The 24,462-nt window shown below is 41.0% G+C and overlaps 1 protein-coding gene across 13 annotated transcripts in view; it reads right to left on the reverse strand.

Moving 5' to 3' along the window:
• Nucleotides 1-24,462, reverse strand: part of PDE8B (phosphodiesterase 8B) — a 247,997-nt gene that overhangs the window by 211,446 nt on the left and 12,089 nt on the right. For 5 of the 13 annotated variants that reach the window (XM_055366978.2, XM_031003191.3, XM_055366977.2 and 2 more), the window contains exon 1: nt 5,772-6,567. The exons of the other annotated variants lie outside the window; for them this stretch is intronic. In XM_055366978.2, coding sequence (XP_055222953.2) covers nt 5,772-6,110 — 339 coding nt within the window. In that variant the 5' untranslated portion in view covers nt 6,111-6,567. Of the gene's footprint in view, nt 1-5,771; nt 6,568-24,462 lie in introns of those variants that run through there. 13 annotated transcript variants of the gene reach the window in all.

Genomic DNA, 24,462 nt, shown 5'->3' on the forward strand with positions numbered 1-24,462 from the left:
AACAGTGAATTAAGTGGCCATTTTAAAATGCCATTATTTTAGACAATCATCAAACTGCCCATCACAATTTTAGTTTATCTACACCGAGGTAGCTCCAGTAACACTGAACATCTCTTATTGCCTGTTAAGAACAGCCTTTGGGATATGCTCAGGATATTTTTCATTTGCCCCTCCAGACCCACTCTCCACCCTGCTCAGCACCCTGGAAAACCCCAGTCAACAGATTCCTTTTCCCTCTGGTTTCCAGATGTGGAAACCAGCAGGAGCTTGATGAAAGGGAGGACAATGTCATGAAGGGACTTACTGCTTTGGCTCCCTCCCTGCCCACTCCTGAAGGCTACAGCTTCTGAGGGTTTCCCTGACCTACAGGTTTGGTTTCTCAGATTCCCATAACTACCCCGGTTTCTCAGCTTCCCATAACCACCCTGATATGGTTTGGCTGTGTCCCTACCCAAATCTCATCTTGAATTGTAGCTTCCATAATTCCTATGTGTTGTGGGAGGGACCTGGTGAGAGGTAATTGAATCATGGGGCAGTTCCCCCCTTACTGTTCTCATGATAGTGAATAAGTCTCAAGAGATCTGATGGTTTCATAAGGGTAACCTCTTTTGCTTGGTTCTCATTCTCTCATCTGCCACCATGTAAGACATGCCTTTCCCCTTTGGCCATGATTGTGAGGCCTCCCCAGCCACGTGGAAATGTGAGTCCATTAAATCTCTGTTTCTTTCTAAATTACCCAGTCTCTGGTATGTCTTTATCAGCAGCGTGAAACAGACTAATACACACCCCCTCCCCTTGACTCTTCTGGGGTAGTAACAGCTCCCTCTTTTTCTAGCCTAAGGTGCTTCAGCATCATTTGTTGTCTTTCCTTCATCCTGCCAAAACATTTGCAGTAGTCCCTTCATTTGATTATTCTGAGTTAACCCTTTTGGATGTGCAGTCTGTTTCCTGCCCAGACTCTGTCTGATCAGGGTGCAAGGAAGAACTGGTTGGTTGGTCTTGTGTCATTTGGTGCTGGGTTCACAAAGTTACCTACAGCCCTCCGATTGGTCACCACAGCCTCCTGAATAGAAGAGAAAGTAAGCAGCTTTTATTCCCCAATCAGAAGTCTCAACCTGGTTCAATAGCTGTCACCTTTGCTGAACCGCTAATTTCTAGATTTCCCTTGCCTGCCTGGCCCCAACATTCCCACCTGCTCCCTGGCCCCCTCCAACTTTGCTGGTTGAACAAACTCTGGACTCTTGTCTTCCCACCTGGTTCCACGGGGCTCACTCCCTCCTTCCTATTTTGATTACTATTTTGATTACTGGCCTTTACCCATGACCAGTTTAGTGCCACAGAATCTGCCCTGCCCTCACCAGCATATTCTATCCTGCTGGCGCCCAGGCCATACCTGGTGGTCACCAAAACAGGATTTCAGTAGAAACTATATCATCTCTGAACAGCTGGCAGCTTATACTATGTTACATCCTGGCTTGAGGACTTACTTTCCTTCAAAAGGAAGAATTACCTGATAGTCCTTAAAAATTCATGGAACTACTGAAGAAAGTCATGAAAATAAGGAAAATGTGCTCATTCATTCTAATTAATGTGCTGGGAAAAGAAGAGAGTAAATTGTAATCATATATACAATGGCAGAAGGCAAACTTGGATTTTATGAAATCAGCTTGCAGGACTCACTTGAGCTTATTAAACTTTATACTTCATTTTAAAATGAAAAATGATGGTGAGAGGCCTAGCAAGAATTCCAAGAGCTGAGAAGAGAATATGTGCCTGTATCATGTAACATCCAGCCTTGCTTTAGACTTCTCTTGTGGTGGCAAAGCAAGACATTAGGACCTGTACAAACCCAAAAGGATCCTGGGGAAAACTTAACCTCAAGAAACCAGAGTTGGTTACATGATCCAACACTCCTCACTTACAGACTTTTTAGCCAATCTCGGAGGCTCAGAGTTTTGACTTCCTGTACAGGGATAGCAGGTTTCCCATACAGAAGTGAACTAAGATGAAAGCAGTGCTATGACCAGTACTCCAGATAAAGACAGTGTGGTACTATGCACTCTGCTAGAGGTGGCCCCACCTCATTCACCTGGTCAACAGACAGATAATTTAATTCACCACTGTAAAAAGCAGTGGTTCTCAAAATGTGGTCCCCAGATCAGCAACACCAGCATCTCCTGGAAGCTTGTTAGAAATTCAAATTCTCAGGCCCCACCCAAGACCTACTAAATCAGAATCTCTGGGAGTGGAGTCCAGCAATCTATATTTTAACAAGCTCTCTAGGCGATTCTTGCGTAAAGTTTGACTCCAAAACACTGACTTAGAAAACAAAAATGACTTTTTTCCAAAATAGCTCTACTCCTCCCCCAGATAAAATCTCATTATTATTTACCATAAGGTCAGTGGAATATCTATTTATTTTCCTTTTATATATAGTCAACTCAGGATTATCCTCACAAATTCTGGAATGCTATGGAACAGAAAACATAGCAGTCACTAATAACTGGCTTAGGCACACCATTTTACAGGAGATTTATCCTCCTCATTAGGCTTTGCTTACCAAATTTCATGGATATTTCCTGAATCGCTAGCACCTACAACACAGTCTGGCCACAAATACTGAATGAACAAATGAGCACATTCTGTATGAATGGAGGGAAAACAGGGAGCTGGTGATGCTGCCATCTGGAAACTAACAACATCCTGTGTCTGATCCACAAAAGAGTTAACCTACACAGAGGTCATAGCAAGTTGACGATATTGTCAATAACGATTCTTCTCTACAACTGGCTGTCTAGTCCCAGATGCTCCCAAGTAGGAACAGCTGGTATGAGAAAACTTGTAAGAATCCCTGGTTCTTCCCAGAGAGAGGTTCAACCATCTCCTCTGAGGATTTCTGAACAAGAATTACAAAACTGGCACAATATCAAGAGTGAACATCCTGCAGGATTCTCCTGTTGGAGTACTATTTTTGAAAAGGCAAGCAAAAAGGAAAGAAATTGCTAGGAAGTTGCATTTTCACAGCAATTGGGAGACAAATCTAACTTCTTACCAGAAATGGAAACCCATGTGATATCATTGTACTGCATATGAATTATTAATGCTTATAACCCTTTTTTTGCAAATTAGGTATTCAGGAAGGTTCCTGTTGACATCATGTTTGACATCATAATGCCTCATCATTCTAAAAGCTTAATGAGATGAATTATTGCTAGAAAAGAGAGAGAGAGAGATCAAGCACACATTTTTGCACTCTGGGGAATACCAGAGGCCAAGTAGATAATGAGGATACACTTCATAATTGATGTAAAATGGTCGGGGGGAGGGGGTGGAAACTATTACAACCTTCCACCACTGTAAACAGGACCAAATGGTAAAGATTTTATTTTTCCACCTGTGTGCTTTGGAAAGGGGTGGGGCACCACCACGTGCCTAGCAACTATCTCAAACTCTTAAAGCAAAAAAAGAATGCTTAGTCTACAAAAAATGAATGTAAAGTTTTTATAAAATTATCTCAGCAATAAAAGGGCACAGAACATGTGAACTTTAAGATTGAGAAAAGACAATACAACACCGAGTTACAGGCCTAAAAGGATACTATTAAATATATTAGGGCAGTTCTGTGATAATAATTCTGTAAGATTTGCATAAATAACTCTGGTCTCAAATTTCACTTCAAATATATACTTTCTGAGATCGACACAATGCAAAGTAGTGTTAAGTCAATGAACCAGCGGTTTCATTTCCAACATTCCCAGTAATGGGTTAGAGTGAATTAAGCTCTTATTTGGGAATCTTCTTGATAAAGCAAAATGAGTTCAACTCCTACCCAGGTCAAGCCTTTTAATACTTAAGCCAAGTAGCAATGAGATTTATACAAGTTTATACAAGCTGCTAATAATTGGGACTCATTGTCCCTTCAGTTTTTACTTCATTTGGTCTCTAAGCAGCCTCTTGAGGCAAGTATTAAAAATGTACAGAACGGGTTCATTCAGTATTCTTTCTTCTACTGAACAAACATGGAGTAGCTAGAGTTGCCAAGTACTAAACTGAGATTATAGATATTCTAGAAAACAAAAATTCACAATTTCTCTGGAGCAACCAAAATAAGTATCACAAAGTTCATGAGCTGTCACAATTTTGAACTACTGCTTCAGGTCTTCAACCGTCAGGCAAAAGGATGGTCTTTACTGATAATATCCCAACTTAATATTTTCACCAAATTTAACATTTTCATCCCTGAAAATTGCTCCTAAAGCTAATTTTGTGTGAACAGGGAGGGTAGAGAGAGAGAGCTTGACAAAAGCAAAGTATAGCGTTCAGCACATGCCTCTGTAACGAATGGGCAACTGGTAGATTTGTACTGTCATAAATCCTAGACTCTAGTCTTCAGACATGCTATGCTAAGATCACACTGTTAACATTCAATAGTTAGGAGAGAAAGCTTACTCCTGGCACATAGTAGGTGCTCAATAAACGATGTTTTTACTATAATGGTGATTATGATTACTGCCAGAGAAACACTGCAACCACAAGCAAACATCAGTCAAGCTTCATGTTAAACAATCAGATGCTGTTAAAAAAAAATAGGTTCATTAAAAAACTTTTGGACTTCCAGATTGAAGCCAAAACATGTTATCCTTCTCCTCACTCCTCCACTGTGGGCTGCCTTCATCCAATGAAGACCAAGTTTTTAACTATTAAAAATACAAATGTGTCTTTGACAAATAATCCATGGAATGGTTCTTGGTAACCTATTGACCAGGTAAAGGCTGTGATTCTATCTGACATTAGGAGTATTTTTTCTCTCTGTACAATGGGATATGCCATTGTTATCTTGTTTGCTGTAAGGAAAAAAGACCCAGTGCCCAGATTTACACAATGAAAAGCCTCTTGGATTTAACGGTACTTTGAGGACATACAGGAGGACACTATTTAAATAATTATTTTTCTTCTGTCTTTAAGAAATAAATATTTAGCGACTGCTTTAACCATCTAAACAATTTTTTCCACTTCCTCAAAATCCCACTCTCTGGGAAGATCAGTTGTATGTGCAGAATCATCCTCAGACAGCTGTACTGCACTGGAAACCACGTCCCCTCACGGTGGCTCTGCTGACACTCCGAACTCATGGCCCGGTTCTCTCAATTCTGTCTAGGATGCAGCCAACCCAGAGAAACGTTACAGTGACAAACAACAGGTTCCACTCTGCTCCGTTCCCACATCTCTTAAAACACGAACACTCATTCATTCACAAATCCCTACGCTGGGTTCCTGTGCTGAGACTCCAGCCTGGCTGGTAATCCCAGGTAAAAATCGGAATATGGGGCACTATCTATCCTGGTGCTGCAACTGCACCAGTCACCTACAAGGCACGCAAATCCAGCTCAGTGCTCAGATTTCATTCAACAGGACTGGCCACCGAATGCTCTCAATGGTCCCCACCCCTCTTCCTGCATAAACCAAGCCACAGCCTTCCTGCCCTCAAGGAGGAACAGACCAGCCCACCTGCTTCCCTCTGCGCTCCCTTCCCCGCCCGGTCCCCCAGGACCAGCTAAGGACGCTTCCAGGACCCCTCCAGGGGCCTTTTTCTGACCACATTTCCTGGGCTCCCATCATCTCCACAAATGAAAAGTAAACTCCTCCTTAGTGACAACCTCTCCAAACCAACCGCCTCACGGTCACCCAACTCCGCCAGAGCCCCCTACCCGTGCGAGCCCCGCCGACGGGGCGGACGGCCCCCACGGCGTGTGCCAGCGCGGGGCATTTACCTTCACGCTGGTGTAGCAGGTCTGAGTCTCGGCCTCGGCGCTGCTGCAGCAGTGGCGCCTCCGGCCCCTGCTGGTGGTCGCGGCGGGGGCTGCGGAACCCGCGCTGCTACCGCTGCCCAGCTCGGTGCGGGTCCTGCGGACGCGGGCTGCGCTGGGGGGTCCCGACGCGCGGCTCGGGGGGATGGCGTCGGCGGCGTCGGTCTGGACGAAGAGGCCGGGCAGAGGTGCCGCCGGGCCCTGCGACACGCTGGTGGTCTGGCGGGGCGAGCTGGACTCGTCCGAGTCCCGGCAGTAGATCACGCCGCTCTGCGAGACATGGATGCTGGGGGCGCAGCCCATCCCTCGGCCGGGCTCCCCCGCGCGCCCGCCCGCGCCAGCGGCCGCCGGGACCCAGCGCACCCGCTGCCACCTGCAGTGAGGGGGCGGCCGCGGCGGCGCCCGGACTGCGCGCCCCCCGGCCTGTGTGTCCGCCGCTCCGTCGGGCTGGCCGCGGTGCCCCCCGCCGAGCCTCCGGGGACCGCGCGCGTCACCCCAACTTTCCCTTTTGGGCCATCTTCCTCCCCGAGCGGGGGAGCGCGCACACACAGCGCCCCGCGCGCACCAGCGGCCGCCACCCTCCCCGCCGCGGCGCCCCAAACACGCTCCCCGCGCCTCCGCCTTCCCCTCCTCCCTCGGCGCGGCCCCCGCCGCCGCCCAGCTCGACCTCGCCGGGCTCCCGCACCCGCGGCCCTGGGCCAGGGCGCCCGCCCGCCTGCCCGCCTGCCTGCACCTTCTTTCCCCACTTTCGGTCTGCGCCCGTCCCCTCCCTCCCTCGCTCCCACCCTCCTTCCTCCTCAGGTGCCCCGGCTCCGCGGTCGCAGCCGCCCGGGCCCCACTGCGCCCCTCCGCCCCTCCCGCCGCTCCCCGAGCTCTCCCGACAGGGCAGAGCGTGCCCGCGGCTCGGCTCCGCCACGGGGCCCCTGTGCGCGGCAGCTGGCACCGCGCCTCGGCGCCCTCCCCTCCTCCTCCGCTGTCCAGAGGCCTCGTCTCTTCTGCACTCATCCCGACGCCGCCCCCAGCACCCCAGCCCCTCTTCCCCTGAAGGGCTGTGTAAGCCTCTCGCTTTTCACCAACACATTTTCACACATCCCAGAGCTAAACACCAGGAGGCCCCTCCCGAAATGGCAGGGGCCCTACAGCCCAGGCCCACCCACCGCATTTGCTTGCCTCTCAACACACCCGGGAAGTGATGGAGAGACCTCATGGTTCCGTCCTCTTCCCCCAGCCCCACCGCCTACTCCGAAGGCTGAGTTGGATGGTGACCCAGTCTTCAGAAGAAGCCCATTCCATGTCTACTCATCGTTTGGAAGTTTATGCCAAGGGATGGGAGGCCCTGCGGAGGAAGGCACCCTTGAACACATACGTTCCCCTAAGATCCAAGGCAAGAACAGAAAGGAGCTGTCTGATGGTTCTTGGCTTTCTCCCCCATTTTCACCTCTTCCTTAGGTGTCACTAAATGTTCATGCTGGTTTCTATCCCGTCCAGCCGCCCATGTCAACTGCTGTTCCTCACACTCTGGGCTGGGCAGTCAACAAGGCCTTCCCTCATTCTCCTTGGTGAGGCATGCACAGACTGAGCTGTGCTGGAGGAGAGGAAGAACGCCTTTAGAAGGATGGCTGCTGTTCATCCTTCCCTTGTAAACTCTGAGTTACAGCTGCGAGACACCACTGCCCATTCAGTCACTGGTTCCCGCAGTAATTCCTGCCCGATTTTCACAATGGCACGGGGAGATAAATTAGATGGTCTAAGAAAGGATTTTATCTAGAGTTGCTTATACGGACAAGGGCAGTAACATAGAGGCTTAATGCAAGGCACAAAGAAGTATCCAATTTTAAGGTTTGTTTTTTTTTTTTTTTTTCATTCTTATTTTCCTTTTTCTTCCTGGACCACTCTTGGATGTGACTGGATGAAGACTTCAAAAGACAGTTTCTAAATTTCATAGAGAAGCAAGATATCATTCCCAATCCCAAATTCAGATATACAGAGAGAGTCTAACCTTATTCTTCTACCTTTGCTTCTCTTCTCAGTTTAGCTCTCTTTTTTTGATACAAAAAAACTCCATCTCCAGCTAGCCTGGAAAAAGTCTATGCTGTATTTTTTAATGGGCAGGCAAATTGCTCATAAAATTTCTGCACAGGTTGGGTCCTCCTAGAAGCAGATTCTGAGATGGTGTTTAGCAGGCAGAGGGAGGCTTTTTAGGAAGTGCTCTTGTAGTCAACATTTGTGGGAGGAAATAAAGGGAGGGAATGGAGGGAGGCAAGCTTGAGCAGAGGGAGAAATTGACCAAGCCTCAGGCATCCCTGCAGGGAGGATTCTGAAGGTGGGATGATGCTTCAGAGTTGTTCTGAGTTGGGGCTGGGTTCTGAGTTGTTCTGGTGGGCCTTTATACCCCAGCATGGACCAGTCTTTACATGCAGGCCACCTCAGCGACCTTGGGCAAGGTGGCTCTCTTCAGCTGAGGCACTGCCCCTAGGAGATGTCAGCTGAGCCAAGGGCTTTCTGCTGGCAGCACTCCCAGTAGCTGGAGGAGTAAGTCCTTTCCTGGCATCATAGCCTCCACCACAGTTCCCTTCCAGGCTGCTGAGATCCATGTTTCCTTGTCCCATCCATGCCTGTAAGAACACCATATTAAATGGCTGAGACTGAGATATGGGGACAGTCATTCATTTAAAACTAAGCCTCATAGCAACCATCTGCTCTACTTCCAAAGGACAATTTAGGACCTGGGAAAACAACATCAGAGTTAAATTGCAAAAACACTAGTCTCTATACTAGTCCCTGATGTAACGTTCAAGTCAGGGTTTAATCATTCCTAAAGCTTACCTGTGATAATGCATATAGCATTTCAGTCATTACCTTTCATGGAGCTATCAATGACAGCCTTCACATACTGAAATTTAGAGCCATGCATATTCTCATGACACATGTCTACTTTTTCAGAGTTTTCTCTAGGAATGCAATGAAACTACCCAGAAAAAAGCACCAGTCACTCACTGAGGCTTTGAAAGGCAAGAAGACTGTGATGAAACAGAAATTACAACCAATCTTCTGGTGGAGAACATTAGGAGCTGAATCATGAAGCTACAAGTCACCCAGAAACAAATTTAGGTTGAACTTTCTACATTAAAAAATAACAATAATTAAGCCTTGAAAGAGTAGGTGACCTCAAGGTAGCTAGTGAATAGGACTAGGCTGCTTTAGTGGGTTAACTGAACAGTTCATATTAGGACCAGTGACTTTCATTGACTGCAACTTCTTTGTTGGAATAGAAGATAGAAGGGGAAATGCACTAGATATACATTTTTCTTCCCATTCCCAAAGCAGACAGTAGCTCAAACACATCTTCAACTGCCAATTCTGGCTTAGTGAAAGAAAAAAATAATGTGTCCTTATAATCTCCACCAAGTGTTCTCAGTGGGAATGTGCAACCTGCCCCCATTGCTGGAACAGATCTGGCTGCTGAAACTTGCAGAAGTGTGCAAGTGGAGGGGAAATGGTTTAACTGAAATCATTTCCACAGCTTAGTTCTGAAGCCTGAGTTCTGACCCATAGAAGAGATTTCTGAACCAATTGCCACTGACCACTTCAATGCATCCCAGGTGACAGCAAAGACTACAAGCTCAGACACTGTTGATAAAAATTAGGCCTAAGTTACAGAATAAGGCCAGAAAGACCAACATTATTAAAAAAATAATTAAGTGGAGAAGAATTTAGCAACAGAAAATATCCAAGAAGCAAATCAAAAGAAAGTAAACTAAATCAGAAACATATTGTAAAACAAAACCTCCAATATGTCCAGGGTCACCTGAATGGCTTGTGTGTTTTATAATAGTATTAAATAAGAGCTAACTGTAAAATTATGGCCCACAGGCACTGCAAGATCCTGAACAATTAAGGTCCCTTCCAATTCTAAGATGGCATGACTCTTCAGAATTCCTCTAGAGAAGCAGAAAATGTGATTAATACATTTTGAATGATTCTTAGCTGTAAAGGTTAAAACAACAGCAGCTATCTGATTGATTTTTAGATAACCAAATATTTAATCAACCAATCAACCTTATAGAGCTTCTGGATTCAAACTGTGTCCCTAATGGTGGAGCTATTGGAAATCTAACCACCTGATAAGTGAAATGATACCGTTTATTAAGCAGCCCAGTACAGTGGAAGGTACATTGAATTCAGGGTTAGACGAGTGAATCTGAAATCAAGTTCTGCCTCTTGTGGCTGTGTAACCTTGAGCAAGTCACTTAACCTTTGGGCTTCAATTTCCTAGATGATCTCCAGAGTCTCTAAATCACCAACATTCGAGAATGCTGTGAAATTTTTGCTTCATTTTATTAAATTATTTTATATTTAGAATTGTGGGACTTTTGAACAGAAAGAGTAGTCCTGAATCCACGTGCACAACAGAACCACCCTGAGGATTTGCCAGAAATACAACAGTTCCCTAGTTCCATCCCAGAGACTTTGTTCAGGGGTTAAGGACAGGTCCAGCATCTGTCCTTTCAAAGAAAGTGAATCTAGTATAACCTTTCCACAGCCTCCTTGAAGTTTAAGTCCCTATAAGTGCCTCGAAGACCCTACCCGATGTGGATCCTGGCGACCTTGCTGAGCCCACCCTCACTTCTCCAGCCCCACCAGCCTCCTCATTGTCTCTCCAGGATATCCAACATTGTTAGCCAGTAGCTGTTCCCTCTGCCTGTTGTGCAGCTTCATCAGTACTTGCAAGGCTAACTTCCTTACCTCCTTCAAGTCTCTGCTCAAACGTTTCCTACTCAGTGATGCCTATTCCCAACCCGTGTTTGAAATTGCAACCCACATAGCTCTATTGTTCCTCTACCACTCCTGATTCCCCTTAGCCTGCTATTTTTCTTATTTCATAGCACATATCACCTTTCAACTTATTATATAATTAACTCACTTACTATTATGTTTATTGTCTGCCTTCTCCCACTAGAATATTGGCTCTACAAAGGCAGGGGTTTGGGGGCTTCTTATTCACTGATGGATCCCATACTTTTGGAACAGTGCCTAGGACATGGTAGGTGCTCAAATATTTGTTGAATTTATGAATGAATAATTTTCTCCCATTTCTTTGTCTTTTGCCTTTATCTTAACTGTTATAACCCAAAATGGAAGGCGTTATTTTATTTGTTTGTTTTTAATAGAGTTTTATGCTCTGTGTTTTTAGTTTTTAAAGTCAGTGAATGCCTTTGATTACATCATGGTAGTCTTTTGGTAATGTACATCAGAAAAAGCCAGAATAATAAAATATAATAATTTGTACAAAGTTGTTGGTAGCAATGTTGTCTACGATAATGAAACTAGAGATAATTCAACCATCAAACACTTAGGGAATGGCTCAACAAATCACATATAAATATTACTATTTATAGTAATATAAAACCTAACAAAACAATGTTAGGTTAAAAATAGATACGTACATAGATTGATTACAAATATAGACAATGTATGAACATATGTTGAGGTTCATAAGTGAGTATAAAGTGGTGTAGACAAGAAACGACAAATTTATTTTTCTGAAAAACAGTTTCAGTGCATAAAAAACCATGTAAATGAGTAAGTGTAATATTTCCTAATTCTCTCCACAAAAAGTATTTAGGTAACTCTATTTCCTTTTATGGATTTCCATTGATTTTCTTTTTCCTTTGGACAGAAGGTAAAAGATGGAAAATAAATTTAAAAGGGAGAGAATCAGAGATAGGTGGAGACAGAGAAATGAATGCCTACACATTTATAAAGGAAACCTCACAGAACCAGACACCCAGAGAGGAAAAAAGAAAGTGAGAGACAAAGAAAGCCATGGGAAGCCACTTTCATGGTGAAATAGTCCTACCAAGTGAGTTTACGGAGACAGTTCTTTCAAGACAGTAAAAATAAGTTGTATTTTAAACTATAGGTGCATCACTTCTTGGACCTTTTGCCATAGGCCAAGTGAAACTAAGGAGAGGATTTGGCCCATAGAACGGTTTTCTCTTGCCAGTTGTAGAAAATGCAAACAGAGAATGTGTAGGAGGAGGTCAGCCAACATCTGACTTCCTTAGGTCAACATCATGAAACTTGGAGGCCACCGAGTGCTGGGTCCTGAGTCTGCATAGTACAAAAGTGATCTGTCCTTCCTGTTAACAAGCACCCCACAGGGAGGGGCTGGATTAGCCCTGCAGAGAGACTCCAGAATGCTACTCACCTCCAGAACTTTGGACCCCAATAGTCAGGCTAGGAGAGATGGAACATTCATTTCCTAAAGTCTTACAAATACATTTCACAAAAGCATCAGACATAAAAGGATATAGAAATGAAACACAAGGTGCAGTCCTACTCCAAAGGAACTTATAGAGCAATCAGGCAGACAGGACTTACACATGAGAATATAGTACAATCCATGAGTGTCAAGGGGCCAGAACAAAGATGAGTGGTATTGTCAATTCTTTTGTAGTAGTTATGGTCATTGGGAAGGGAAGAAGGCGGCATGTCAGTTGGGCCTCAACAAGAACTTTTCAATCACAGGAACAGCATGAACAAAGGCACAGAGGCAGAACTAAACTTGGTGGCACCAGAAGGCAGTGAGCAGACAGGGTAACTAGACAGTGTCTCCTAAGGCAGGGATGATAACACTGGAAGAAGAAAAAAGAAATGAAGGTGGAAGACTCTGAAACAACTTCTCTATGTAATGGAAGTCGCTGTAGGTTCTACCACCCTTAAGGAAACATCCTGTATGAAAATCTAGATTTAGAAAACAAATCCATTGTCTTGCAAAAAATATTGTTGTTTGCCAAATGATTAACATGAATACTTTTTTTTTTTTTTTTTTTTTTGAGACAGTCTCATTCTGTCACCCAGGCTTGAGTACAGTGGTGCGATCTCGGCTCACTGCAACCTCCGCCTCCCAGGTTCAAGTGATTCTCCCGCCTCAGCCTCCCAAATAGCTGGGAATACAGGTGCATGCCACCACACCCGGCTAATTTTTTTATATTTTTAGTAGAGATGGGTTTAACCATGTTGGCCAGGCTGTTCTTGAACTCCTGACCTCAGGTGCTCTGCCTGCCTCGGCCTCCTAAAGTGCTGGGATTACAGGCATGAGCCCCTGCGCCCAGCCTCCATGAATACTCTCACATAGCACTTTGAGGTTTTTAGGTATTCTTAGTCAAGGTACAAAAAAAAAAAAACAAAAAAACTAAGTCAGGGTACAAATTATTAATTTATACCAATTTTTTTTTAACATTTACAATCTATAAAGCAAGGCACAAGGCACTTCTGTTTCTAAATGAGTGTGAGCTTTCCTAAATGTCTCATGGGCAATTTTTTAAAGTTCAGGTTTCTAAGCAGGCCCTCTCCTGCCTGCATGCACACCTTGCTAGGCATATCATCCATTCCAGAAGATTTCATTACACTAATATGATGCTAAATTCATCCATTCATTCAGTAAATGCTTACTGAGTGGCTACCGTGTATCACATGCTAACTAAGCACTGAGAAACAAGACAGAAACAGTCCCTATTTCTATGGAGTTTAGGATATTAGGGGGCGTTGGAAGGACAAACAAATTCTCTGGTAGTGATGAAGGTTATATAGGGATTTAAATTATGTTGATGTGATAGAGTGAGACTGGGGTAGGACGATGAAAGTTTTCTCAGAGGACGTGAATTTAAGCTAAGATTCCCAGAAAACTTTATCAAAGGGAATATCATTCTTTTTCCATCCATCCAGCCAGCCAGCTATGATGCCATGAGAACATGGTTTGAGAACCACCACTGTGCCAGGTGCTGTGAGGGATACGAAGAAGTAAAAGACTTAGTATTTGCCCTCAGACAATTCAGTTAGGAACACAAACATACACACAAGAGAATTGCGTTAACATTTGCTTTGAAAAATTAATCCAAGCCCAGAGAGAAAGATCACTGTGGGTGGAAATTATCCGGGAGATGCCACTGAGGAGACAGAGTATAGCTCTTGGAAGAAAGGGCAGTATTTGAATAAGTGGGAAAGAGGACATTCCAGAGAGAATAATGTGCTTAAGGCCTAGAGGTGGGAACACTTGCTAAATGCTTGAAGAACAAAGAGGCAGATGACTCAAAAAGGTTTGTGGTATGGAAGAAGAGAATAACATTATTTTGGCTGACAAGGGAGACTATGACCAGGGAGCCAAATGCCAGACTAAGCAGTTTGGCTAAATTCTAGTCATTAGAAATCACTGATGTTTTCAATAAGACTGTAACTTTAAAATACAGTTGACCCTTGAACAACACAGTGTTAAGGGCACCAACTGCTACACAGTCGAAAATCCACATGTTACTTTTGACTCCTCAAAAACTTAACTACAGGCCAGGCACATTGGCTCTAACCTGTAATCCCAGCACTTTGGAAGCCCAAGGTGGGCGGATCACTTGAGGCCACTTTCACATGGTGAAACCCCATCTCTACTAAAAACAAAAATTAGCCAGGCATGGTGGCACACCCCTGTAGTCCCAGCTACACAGGAGGCTGAGGCAGGAGAATCGCTTGAACCTGGGAGGCAGAGGTTACAGTGAGCCTAGATCACACCACTGCACTCCAGCCTGGGCAAGAGAGCGAGACTCTGTCTCAGAAAAAAAAAAAAAAAAATTACTAATAACCTACTATTGACCAGAAGCCTTACAGATAACATAAACAGTCAATTAACACATATTTTACATGTTATATGTAGTATATACTATAGTCTTACAATAAAGTAAGCTAGAGAAAAGAAAATGTTATTAAGAAAAACATGAAAAAAAGAAAATATATTTACTATTCATTAAGTGAAAGTGGATCATCATTAAGGTCTTCATTCTTTTCATCTTCATGTTAAGTAAGCTGAGGAGGAAGAGGAGGAGGGGTTGATCTTGCTGTTTCAGGGATTGCAGAGGCAGAAGAAAATCCACATGAAAGTGAACCCACACAGTTCAAACTCATGGTGTTCAAGAGTCAACTGTACTATTTTACTGAAATGAATCCAGTTGCATATTCAAGAAGGACTGGCGAAGCAAGTCAGGAATGAAGATCAGTAAGGATCTATAATAACCCAGGAATGGGATAATAGGGATTGTTCTGTACTGAATTGTGGCCTCCCAAAATTTGTATTTTGAAGCCCAACCCCCACTGTGGCTATATTTGGAGACAGGGCCTTTTAGGAGGTAACTAAGGTTACGAGGTCATAAGGGTGGGGCCCTAATCCAATAAGACTGGTAACCCTATAAAAAGAAGAGACAGCAGAGATTGCCCACTCTCTCCTGCATGCACACAGAGAAAAGACCACACAGAGAGAATGCACCACCTGCAAGTTGAGGAGGGAGGCCTCACCAGACACCTACCCTGCTGGCACCTTTACCTGAGACTTCTAGGCTCCAGAATTGTGAGAAAATAAGTTTCTGTTGTTTAAGCCACCTAGTCAGTGCTATTTTATTATGGCGGCCCTAGCAAACAAATACAGAGACATTGAGTAGATGGAATTTGTAAAAACAGAAAAAAAGGGTGGGGAGGGGAATTCCATGGACCTTACTGAAAACGAATCCTTAGGATCTGGTGCCTGATTAGATAAGGAGCCAGGGAGCCAGTGATATCAAAACTGATTGCAAAATTTCCAGGTTAGATGTCTAGGACAAAATGCAAATGAGATTGGGGAGCACTTCCAGGAGAAATAAGCTTTGTCAATCAAGGGAATTCTTCATCTGGATTTGCACTTTCTGGGACCCAGAATCTTGAGTCTAGAAACCAGAAACTGTCCACCCAAAGCCAGTGCTGACACTGAACTCTCCCCAGAACATGATTAGAATGTGAGAGACATGAGGCCAGCAACCTCTTTTGTGTTTGCTGCTGGATCTGTAGTACTTAGAACGAGAAATGGTACATGTTCAATATTTGCTGAACGAATAATGAGCCTTTATGAGGAGGACAGATAGATATGTCAGCCTTCAGGTCCTCTTTGCTGACAAACGCACCATCGCCCTTTTCCAGTGTGGCTAAGTAAACAGTTTCTGCCAAGACTTCCTTGGGCTTCCCCACAGTCAGGCCTACGCAGTGATGCTAGTTTTTTGCTCCATGTCTGGATTGCTAAAGTCAGCCTTTTGATACTCTTGCTTCAAGAACTGCTTTTGAGCCCTGGGATCTTACTTCTTAACTAGCTTAAGGTGCCTCGAGGCTGCAGCTCTGCCTGAAGGCCCTGCTTCTTTAGTACCTTCTGCGGTTCTGGTTTCTTAATCTTCTTACACCGTGGCTGCTAGGGCTGTGAAAGGAGGTGCTCTGGAAGCTTGTGGCGGAAAGTCTCTCCCTTCTTGGGGTTTGACATTTGCTCTGCAGCATGGCACTTCCCATGTCACACCATTAAACATCTCCAAGGCAACAGTCACTGGGGGCATGACTGATTACTTCTTCATACCTCATATTTGAGGCTTATAAAATATCATAGACAGAAATAGATTCAGTAAGATGTGAGAGAGCTTTCCAGGGTACTTGACACTAGTGGCTATCAAACTTTAGCGTATACCCAAACTGCCTAAACACAGACTGCGAGGCCTGAGAACTTGCACTTCTACATAATTCCCAGGTGATGTTAGTGCTACTTACTCAGGGATCGCACTTTGAAAACTACTTCTGTACACGTAGTAAGATGTTGCAAAACAAAAACAATGACAAAGAACAGAACAAAACAAAACAAATTTTTTTTAAAAAAAGCCCTTCACCTGTGATGTTTCATTTTCTGAAACAAAATATAAGGTTGTGAATTTTAGGATGTCTGCAAGCCTCACAAAACCAAGGACTTCTAAGGACAGGTTTTCAATAGTCCCCTTTACCTTTTCTGAGATGTGGGAGTGGGGCTAGGGGAAGGAGAGGCTTATTTGTAGAAGTAAACTTAATGTTTAAATACACACCAGCAGAATGATATAAATTTCCAGTACAGTACTTGATTTTCTTTCTCTTTTTTTTTTTTTTTTTTTTTTTTTTTACTATATAGAGTTTAAATCTGAGAAGACAAAAGTCCCATTATGTTTGAAGAACAATAAATAAAGTTCTAGGAAGCAGAGGTCTGGAGGACAGGGCAGGGGGAGATAGTGTAAATTCAATCCAGTTTAAGTACACAAAACAGATACAATTATTTTCAAAATACTGGCAGAAAAATAATAACAAATGGCTGCTACTTCGGAGGTAGCTTACTATGTAACAGTCTTATACTTTACATATTTTATCTCTATATACTTCTCTTGTGTTTTTACCCTTTAGATATGAAATCTTTCAACATCTCCTTTCTGTTTACCATTAACCTGAACACCCACCTAGCTTGGCTAGGTAATTACTTGCTTTCTCCTGAGCATGCAGTCATCAAACTTTTACAGGTTATAAATATCCTACATAGGCCTCTAAAAAAGAAATATGGCTAATGCTACATGTACTGCATTTATCACGGAAATCTAAAAGACAAGGTTAAGATCCTTCATAACAGGGGATCTGATCTTTTCTAAATCACCAACATAAACATCAACTTTAAAAGAAAAGAAATAAACCTCAACTCTTTAGACTTTTAAAGTGAAAGTGACATGTTAGGCGATACATGTTATGAGAACTGTTTTTTGTTATTAAATTAAGAAATCAAGCTAGTATTTAAGATTTTCCTTCTCGTAACACTTTTGTGAAAGAGAAGTATATACATTTATAAGTCATTTGAAGTATTAAATTACAGAAAATTCTGTAAGGAACTCAAATCCCTTACATACTCGTACGATTCAGATGGCATGAATTTTCACATTGATTACATTTTTAATAGCCTCTGTTTCCCACTGTATGTTCGAGTGAGTATAAAGCAATGATGTTAGAGATGCCACATCTACAAGTAATTCTCACTTTTAAGAAATGGTGGAAGCAAGCCTTGAGTGGCTGTTCTTAGAACTCCAGCTATAAGGGACTTAGAAACTCCCCTGGAAAGGTCTGAGAGCCATTTCGTAGCCTAAATCCTGTATCAAAAAGTCACATTAGCCCTATTTGAAGTGGGTGTGTGGGAAAAGACGAATAAGACATAGGGATCACTATGGGAAAACAGACAATTCTGCAACAAAAACCAGAAACAATGCAGTATAGTTCTCACAAATTTATTTGGAATATCCATAGTTTTAAGTTGTAGAAGAAGAATGGAGAAAAAAAAATGTCCCAGAAGACATCTTCAAATAGAACAGCATTTTCAGAAATGGCAACCTTTTGGATAGGATCATGAATAAAAATTTGCAACATGGACTTCTGATGAATAATCAGGGACCAAATTTACCCTCCTTCCATTCACAACTAGAAAATCAGATAAAATGTGTGAAATAACTATTATCAGACATTGAAAAATAGGTGGCTCAGGACTATAATTCATAAGAGAAGGGAAACAGATGGAATATACAATATGACTACCCCAGCTTTCACCGTGGAGGCAAATTCAATGTCTCATAGAAGGAAAGGAGTTCAAGGCAGAGCACAGTGGTTTCACTGATGTGAGAAGACCAAAATCATGGCTCAGACAGTCTTTTGTAGCTGGGATTTATGGGGCAGTATTTCAGAAAGAAGGAAATACTTATGAAAGAAACATAGAGGGGCACTTGAGAGTTTAGTAGGTACTAAAATATGTAGGAGTAGGGTGAAATTCCTTAGACCAGAAACAGTGACTGAAAAGCTATAAGCAAACAGTTTACAGAGCTCACACAGAACTAGGAGCTATCCAAGTTCTACCAGCCAAAAAGGATTGTCTTTGTTGGTCACTCAGGGCATTCAGTAGAGAATCCAGTTGGGTCATACCTTAATAAAAAGGTTAAAGAATCCCTAGAGAAAATACTGCAGACCTACCTTTAAAAGCTCAAAAACAAACCTTGAAAGGATTAAATGGAACCAAAATTAACTTGTGTACCAAAACAAAATCCAACACTCATTAAAGAAAGACAACAAAACTTAGACATTCACAATGTCTAGCATATAATCAAAATCACTAGATATCCCAAGAAGCAGGAAAATGTGACTAATAATCAAAAGGAAAATCAATAGAAACAGAAATGACAGAAATTTGCAGACAAGAACATCAAAACAACTGTTATAATTATTGTCCAAGTATTGAAAAAAACAAGCATTGTGAGAAGAGAAATGGAAAATATAAAAAAAGAATCAAATAGAACTTCTAGAAATGAAAAATACAAGTTCTGAAATGAAATGGTCACTGGATGGAACTAAAAGCAGATTAGACACAACAGAAGAAAAGATCAGTGAACTCAAAGACATGCTAATTAATTAACCAGGAGCTGGTTTTTTGAAAAGATTAACAAAATAGATAGACCGCTAGCCAGACTAATGAAGAAAAGAGAGAACAATCAAAGAGACACAATAAAAATGATAAAGGGGATAAAAGCTTATGTTAGAACAGAAAGTGGGTCCAAATCCAATAATCTAAGATTCTACCTTAAGAAACTAGGGGAAAAGAAAACAAATTAAATCTAAACTAAAAAGAAAGAAGGATATGGTAAGTATAGAAACAGAAATTAATACATAGTAAATAGGTAAACAATAGACAAATGCAATAAACAAAAAAGCTGGGCAAGATGTGGTGGCTCACACCTGTACTCCCAGCACTTTAGGAGGCCAAGGTGGGTGGATCACTTGAGGTCAGGAGTTCGAGACCAGCCTGTCCAACATGGTGAAACCCCGACTCTACTAAAAAAAAAAAAATTAAATTAGCCAGGCATGGTGGTGGATGCCTGTAATCCCAGCTACTTGGGAGGGTGAGGCAGGAGAATAACTTGAACCAGGAGATGAAAGTTGAAGTGAGCTGAGATCATGCCACTGCCCTCCAGCCTGGGCAACAGAGTGAGACTCAATCTCAAAAAAAAAAAAAAAAAAAAAAAAGTTTTTTTTAAAGGTCAATACAATAGATAAACCTCTAGCAAGACTGGTCAATAAACAAAGATAAAATACATCAATTAGTGATATCAAGACCCTAAACTATTAATAGGAATAATAAGCGAATATTAGAAACAAATTTATGTCAACAGATTCACAATTTAGATAGACATTTCCCTAGAAATATCCAAAAATATCCAAAGAAATACTCAAGAAGAAATATTTTAAAATCTAGATTTCCCTCTACTAAAGAAGCTGAATTTGTGTTTAACAGCCTGCTCACAAAGAAAACTCCAATCCTAGAAACATTCTCAGGTGAAGTCTACAAAATATATAAAGAAGAAATAATACTAACCCTACACAAACATTTCCATAAAATTGAGCGTAGGAAGCCCTTCACAGCTCATGTTATAAGGCCATCATTATCCAAATACCAAAGACAAGGAAAAAAAGATTTTGCAAAAAAGGAAAAGTGCAGATAAAAATACCCCTAAACATAGACACAAAAATCTTTAACACAGTTGAGCAAACCAAACCTCCAGAAATAGAATAAAAAGGTAGTACACCATGACCAAGCGGTTTTTATCCCAAAAACACAAAGTTAGTTTCACATTCAAAAATCAATCAATGTGCAAAAGAATGAAATTGTATTTTTACCTCATCCCATGTACAAACTAACCATAAAACATGTTAAAACTAAACTTAAAAGCTAAAACTATAAAACTCTCAGAAGAAAACACAGGAACAAATTTTCATGACCTTGGATTTGACAATAGTTTCTTAAATATGATACCAAAAGCACAAGCCACAAAAGAAAAACTAAACTGGACTTCATCAAAATTAAAAAGTTTTTGTACATCAAATGACACTATCAAGAGAGTAACAACACAATGCAAAGAATGGGAGAAAATATTTGCAAATCATATATTCGGTAAGGGTCAAGTATCTAGTGTATACTAAAAAGAAAACTCTTATAACTCAACTACAAAAAAATGAACAATCCAATTCAAAAAGAGACAAAGAACTGGAATAGACATTTGTACAAAGAAGATATACAAGTGGCCAAAGAGCACATGAAAAGATGCTCAACATCATTTGTCACTAGAGAAATACAAAACTCCATTGAATTGAAAACTACAGTTGACCTTTGAACAACGGGTTTGAACTTTGTGGGTCCACTTACACGCAGATTTTCTTCTGCCTCTGCCACCCCTAAGATAACAAGATCACCTCTCCTCTTCCTTGTCCTCTGTTTACTCAACATGAAGACAACAGGAATGAAGTCCTTTATGATGATCCACTTTCACACAATGAATAGTAAATATATTTTCCCTCCCTTATGATTTTCTTAATAACATTTTCTTTTCTCTATACTTTATCATAAGACTATAGTATATAATATATATAACATGCAAAATATGTGTTAATTGACTTTTTGTTATTGGGAAGGCTTCTGGTCAACAATAGGCTATTGGTCTCAAGTTTTTAGGAAGTTCAAAGTTATATATTGATTTCTTTTTTTACCGTGCAGGGGGTCAGCATCCCTTACCCCCACAGTGTTCAAGGGTCAACTGTAAAATGAATGTAAATAAAGTCAAAACTACAGTGAAATGTCCCTTCAAATCTGCTAGGATGGCTATAATTGAAAAAAAAAAGTGTTGGCAATGATATGGGGAAACTGCAACCCTTAAACATTGCTGTTGGGAAAGTAAAATGGTAGAATGCTATGGCTTGAACGCATCCCCCCAAAATTCATGTGTTGGAAAATTGATGCTTAATGCAACTGTATTGGCGGGGGGCCTAATGGCAGGTATTTGCCCTCATGAATGGATTCATGCCATTATATAAACGACTTGAGGCTAAGTTCGATCTCTCTTGTACTCTCGCCCTTCTGCCTTCTGCCATGTGAGGGCATGTGTTTCCTCTTCTCTGGAGTACATAGTAAGAAGGCCCTCAGTGGATGCAGGCACCTTGATCTTGGAGTTCCCAGCCTCCTGAACTGAGAGAAAATAAATTTCTATTCTCTTAAATTACCCAGCCTCAGGTATTCTGTTATAGCAGCACAAACTAAAACATAATGCCAGTGTGGATAACAGTTTGGCAGTTCCTAAAAGGTAAAGAGAGTTACCATATGACTCAGCAATTCCACTCCCAGGCTTATACCCCAAAGAACTGACAACAGGTGTTCAAACAATAACTTGTACTTAAATGTTTAATAGCAGCACTATTTACAATAGTCAAAAGGTAGAAGTAGTTCAAATGTTCATCAACAGATGACTGAATAAACAAAATGTGGTATATCCATACAATGGAATATTATTCAGCCATTTAAAAAAATGAAGCACCAATACACGCTATCACATGAATGAACCTTTAAAAAATGCTAAGTGAATGAAGCCAGACACAAAGGCCACTATTATGATTCCATTTATATGAAATATCTAGAATAGGCAAATCCAGAGACAGAGAGCAGGTGCTTGCCAGGGGCTGGGGAATGTAAAGTGACTGCCGAATGGTCATGGGGTTTCTTTCTGAGTGATTAAAAAAATTCCGGAACTTGATAGGGGTGATGGTTGCACAACATTGTGCACATACTTAATACTACTTAATTGTACACTTTAAAATTGTTACAAATCTGAATTTCATGTTATGGGTATTTTACCACAATAAAAAAGTCAATGTGATTCACCATTGTAAAAGAACAAAGGAAAAAACAAACATCATTTCGATAGGTGTAATAAAATCTTTTGACAATTCACTTCTTATTTACAATAAGAATTCTCAATAAGTAAGTCGAGAAAGGAAACTTTTTTTAACCTGATAAAAAGCCTATGCAAAAACCCTACAGTAAGCATCATACTTAAAAGATTGAATGCCTTTTCCCTAAGATCAGGAACAAGACACAGGTGTGCACTATCACCAAAGCTACATTGGGGGCTCTAGCCAATAAAATAAAGCAAGAAAAAGAAGTAAAAGATACAATCTGGGAAAGAGGAAGTAGAATTCTGTTTATTCACAGACAACATAATTGTACACATAGAAAATGCTAAAGGCTACAAAAACAGCTGCTAGAACTAATAAGTGAGTATAATAAAATCACAGGATACAAGGTCAATAAACAAAAGTCAATTGTATTCTATATACCAGCAATGAACCATTGGAAATTGAAATACAAAATACTACTTACAATAATATTAAAAAGCATAAAATTTTTCTGTAGACCTTCACACTGAAAGCTATAAAACACTGATAGAGAAATTTAAAAGTCTAATTAAATAGAGATATACAATGTTCTTGTATCAGAAAGCTCCTTATTGCTGAGATGTCAGTTCCCCCTAAATTGATCTATAGATTCAATACAATCTCAATCAAAACCCAACAGGTTTATATCTGTAAAAATTGACAAAATGATTATAAAAATTATGTAGAAATGCAATTGACCTAGAATAATCAAATGAATTTTGAAAAAGAACAAAGAAGACAAACAGTGCCTGATTTTAAAATTTAGTACAAAGCCACAGTAAACAATACAGAGCGGTATTGGCATAAGGACAAACAAATAGATCAATGGAATAAAATAGTGTCCAGATACAGACCCATGCATATAGGGTCAATTAATTTTCAGTATAACTACCAAAGTAACTTAATTTGGAAAGTATAGTCTTTTCAACAAATGGTGGTGGAATGACTGAGTATCCAAATGCATAAACAAAACAAGCAAAAAAACAAAATCCTTCCACCCTTACTTTACACCATACATGAATATTAACTTGAAATGGATCATAGAATTTAAGAAGGAAGCTTCTAGAAGTAAACATAGGAAAAAAATCTTTGTGAAATTGAGGTAGGCAAAGATTTCTTTAAAAGAATGTAAAAGGCATGAACTATAAAAGAAAAACATGATAAATTGCAATTCATTGAAAATGTAAAAGTCTGCTCTTTTAAAGATATCTTCAAGAAAATAAAAAGGCAAGCCACAGACTGGGAGAAATATACATCCAATGACTTGTATCTGGAATATATTTTTAAAAGTCTTACAAGTCAATAATCAGAAGTCAAACAACCCAATTTTAAAAGTTGGGCAAAATATTTAGAGCAGATACTTCATAATACAAGAAATAAAAATGGTCAGTAATCATATAAAAAAGACTCAGCATCAATTAGTCATCAGTGAAGTGCAAATAAAACCACAATGAGATACCAGCATACAGCCACTAAAATGGCTAAAATGAAAAAGACTGACAATACCAAGTGTTAGCAAGATATAGAACAACTGGAATTCTCGTACATTACTGATGGGAATGTAAATTACTACAATCTCTTTTAAGGACAGCAGTCTCTAATATTTTCTTATTAAAAACATACACTTACCATGGAAAGGTGGAATTTCATTTCTAGGCACTTACCCAAGAGAAATAAGAACATAATGGAAAATGGCCAAAGGCTTATCTATGGACGTTCATAGTAGCTTTTAAAATAATAGCCCCAAACTGGAAACAACCCAAATGTTCATTAGTAGGTGAGTAAATACACAAATTGTGGTACACCCATAAAATAGACTTCTACTCAAAGATGAAAAGTGACAAACTACTGATATACACAACAACATGTATGAATCAAAATCCTTATACTGGGTGAAACAAGACAGACACAAAAGGTTATGTGTATGATTTTATTGACATGAAACTCTAAAACAGACAACTCTAGTCTAGTGGAATGGAAGGAAGACACTGGTTACTTGGGGTCTCTGGTGGGGGTT

The sequence above is a fragment of the Gorilla gorilla genome, chromosome 19, assembly GCF_029281585.2.
Source record: "Gorilla gorilla gorilla isolate KB3781 chromosome 19, NHGRI_mGorGor1-v2.1_pri, whole genome shotgun sequence".
Classification (NCBI taxonomy): domain Eukaryota; kingdom Metazoa; phylum Chordata; class Mammalia; order Primates; family Hominidae; genus Gorilla; species Gorilla gorilla.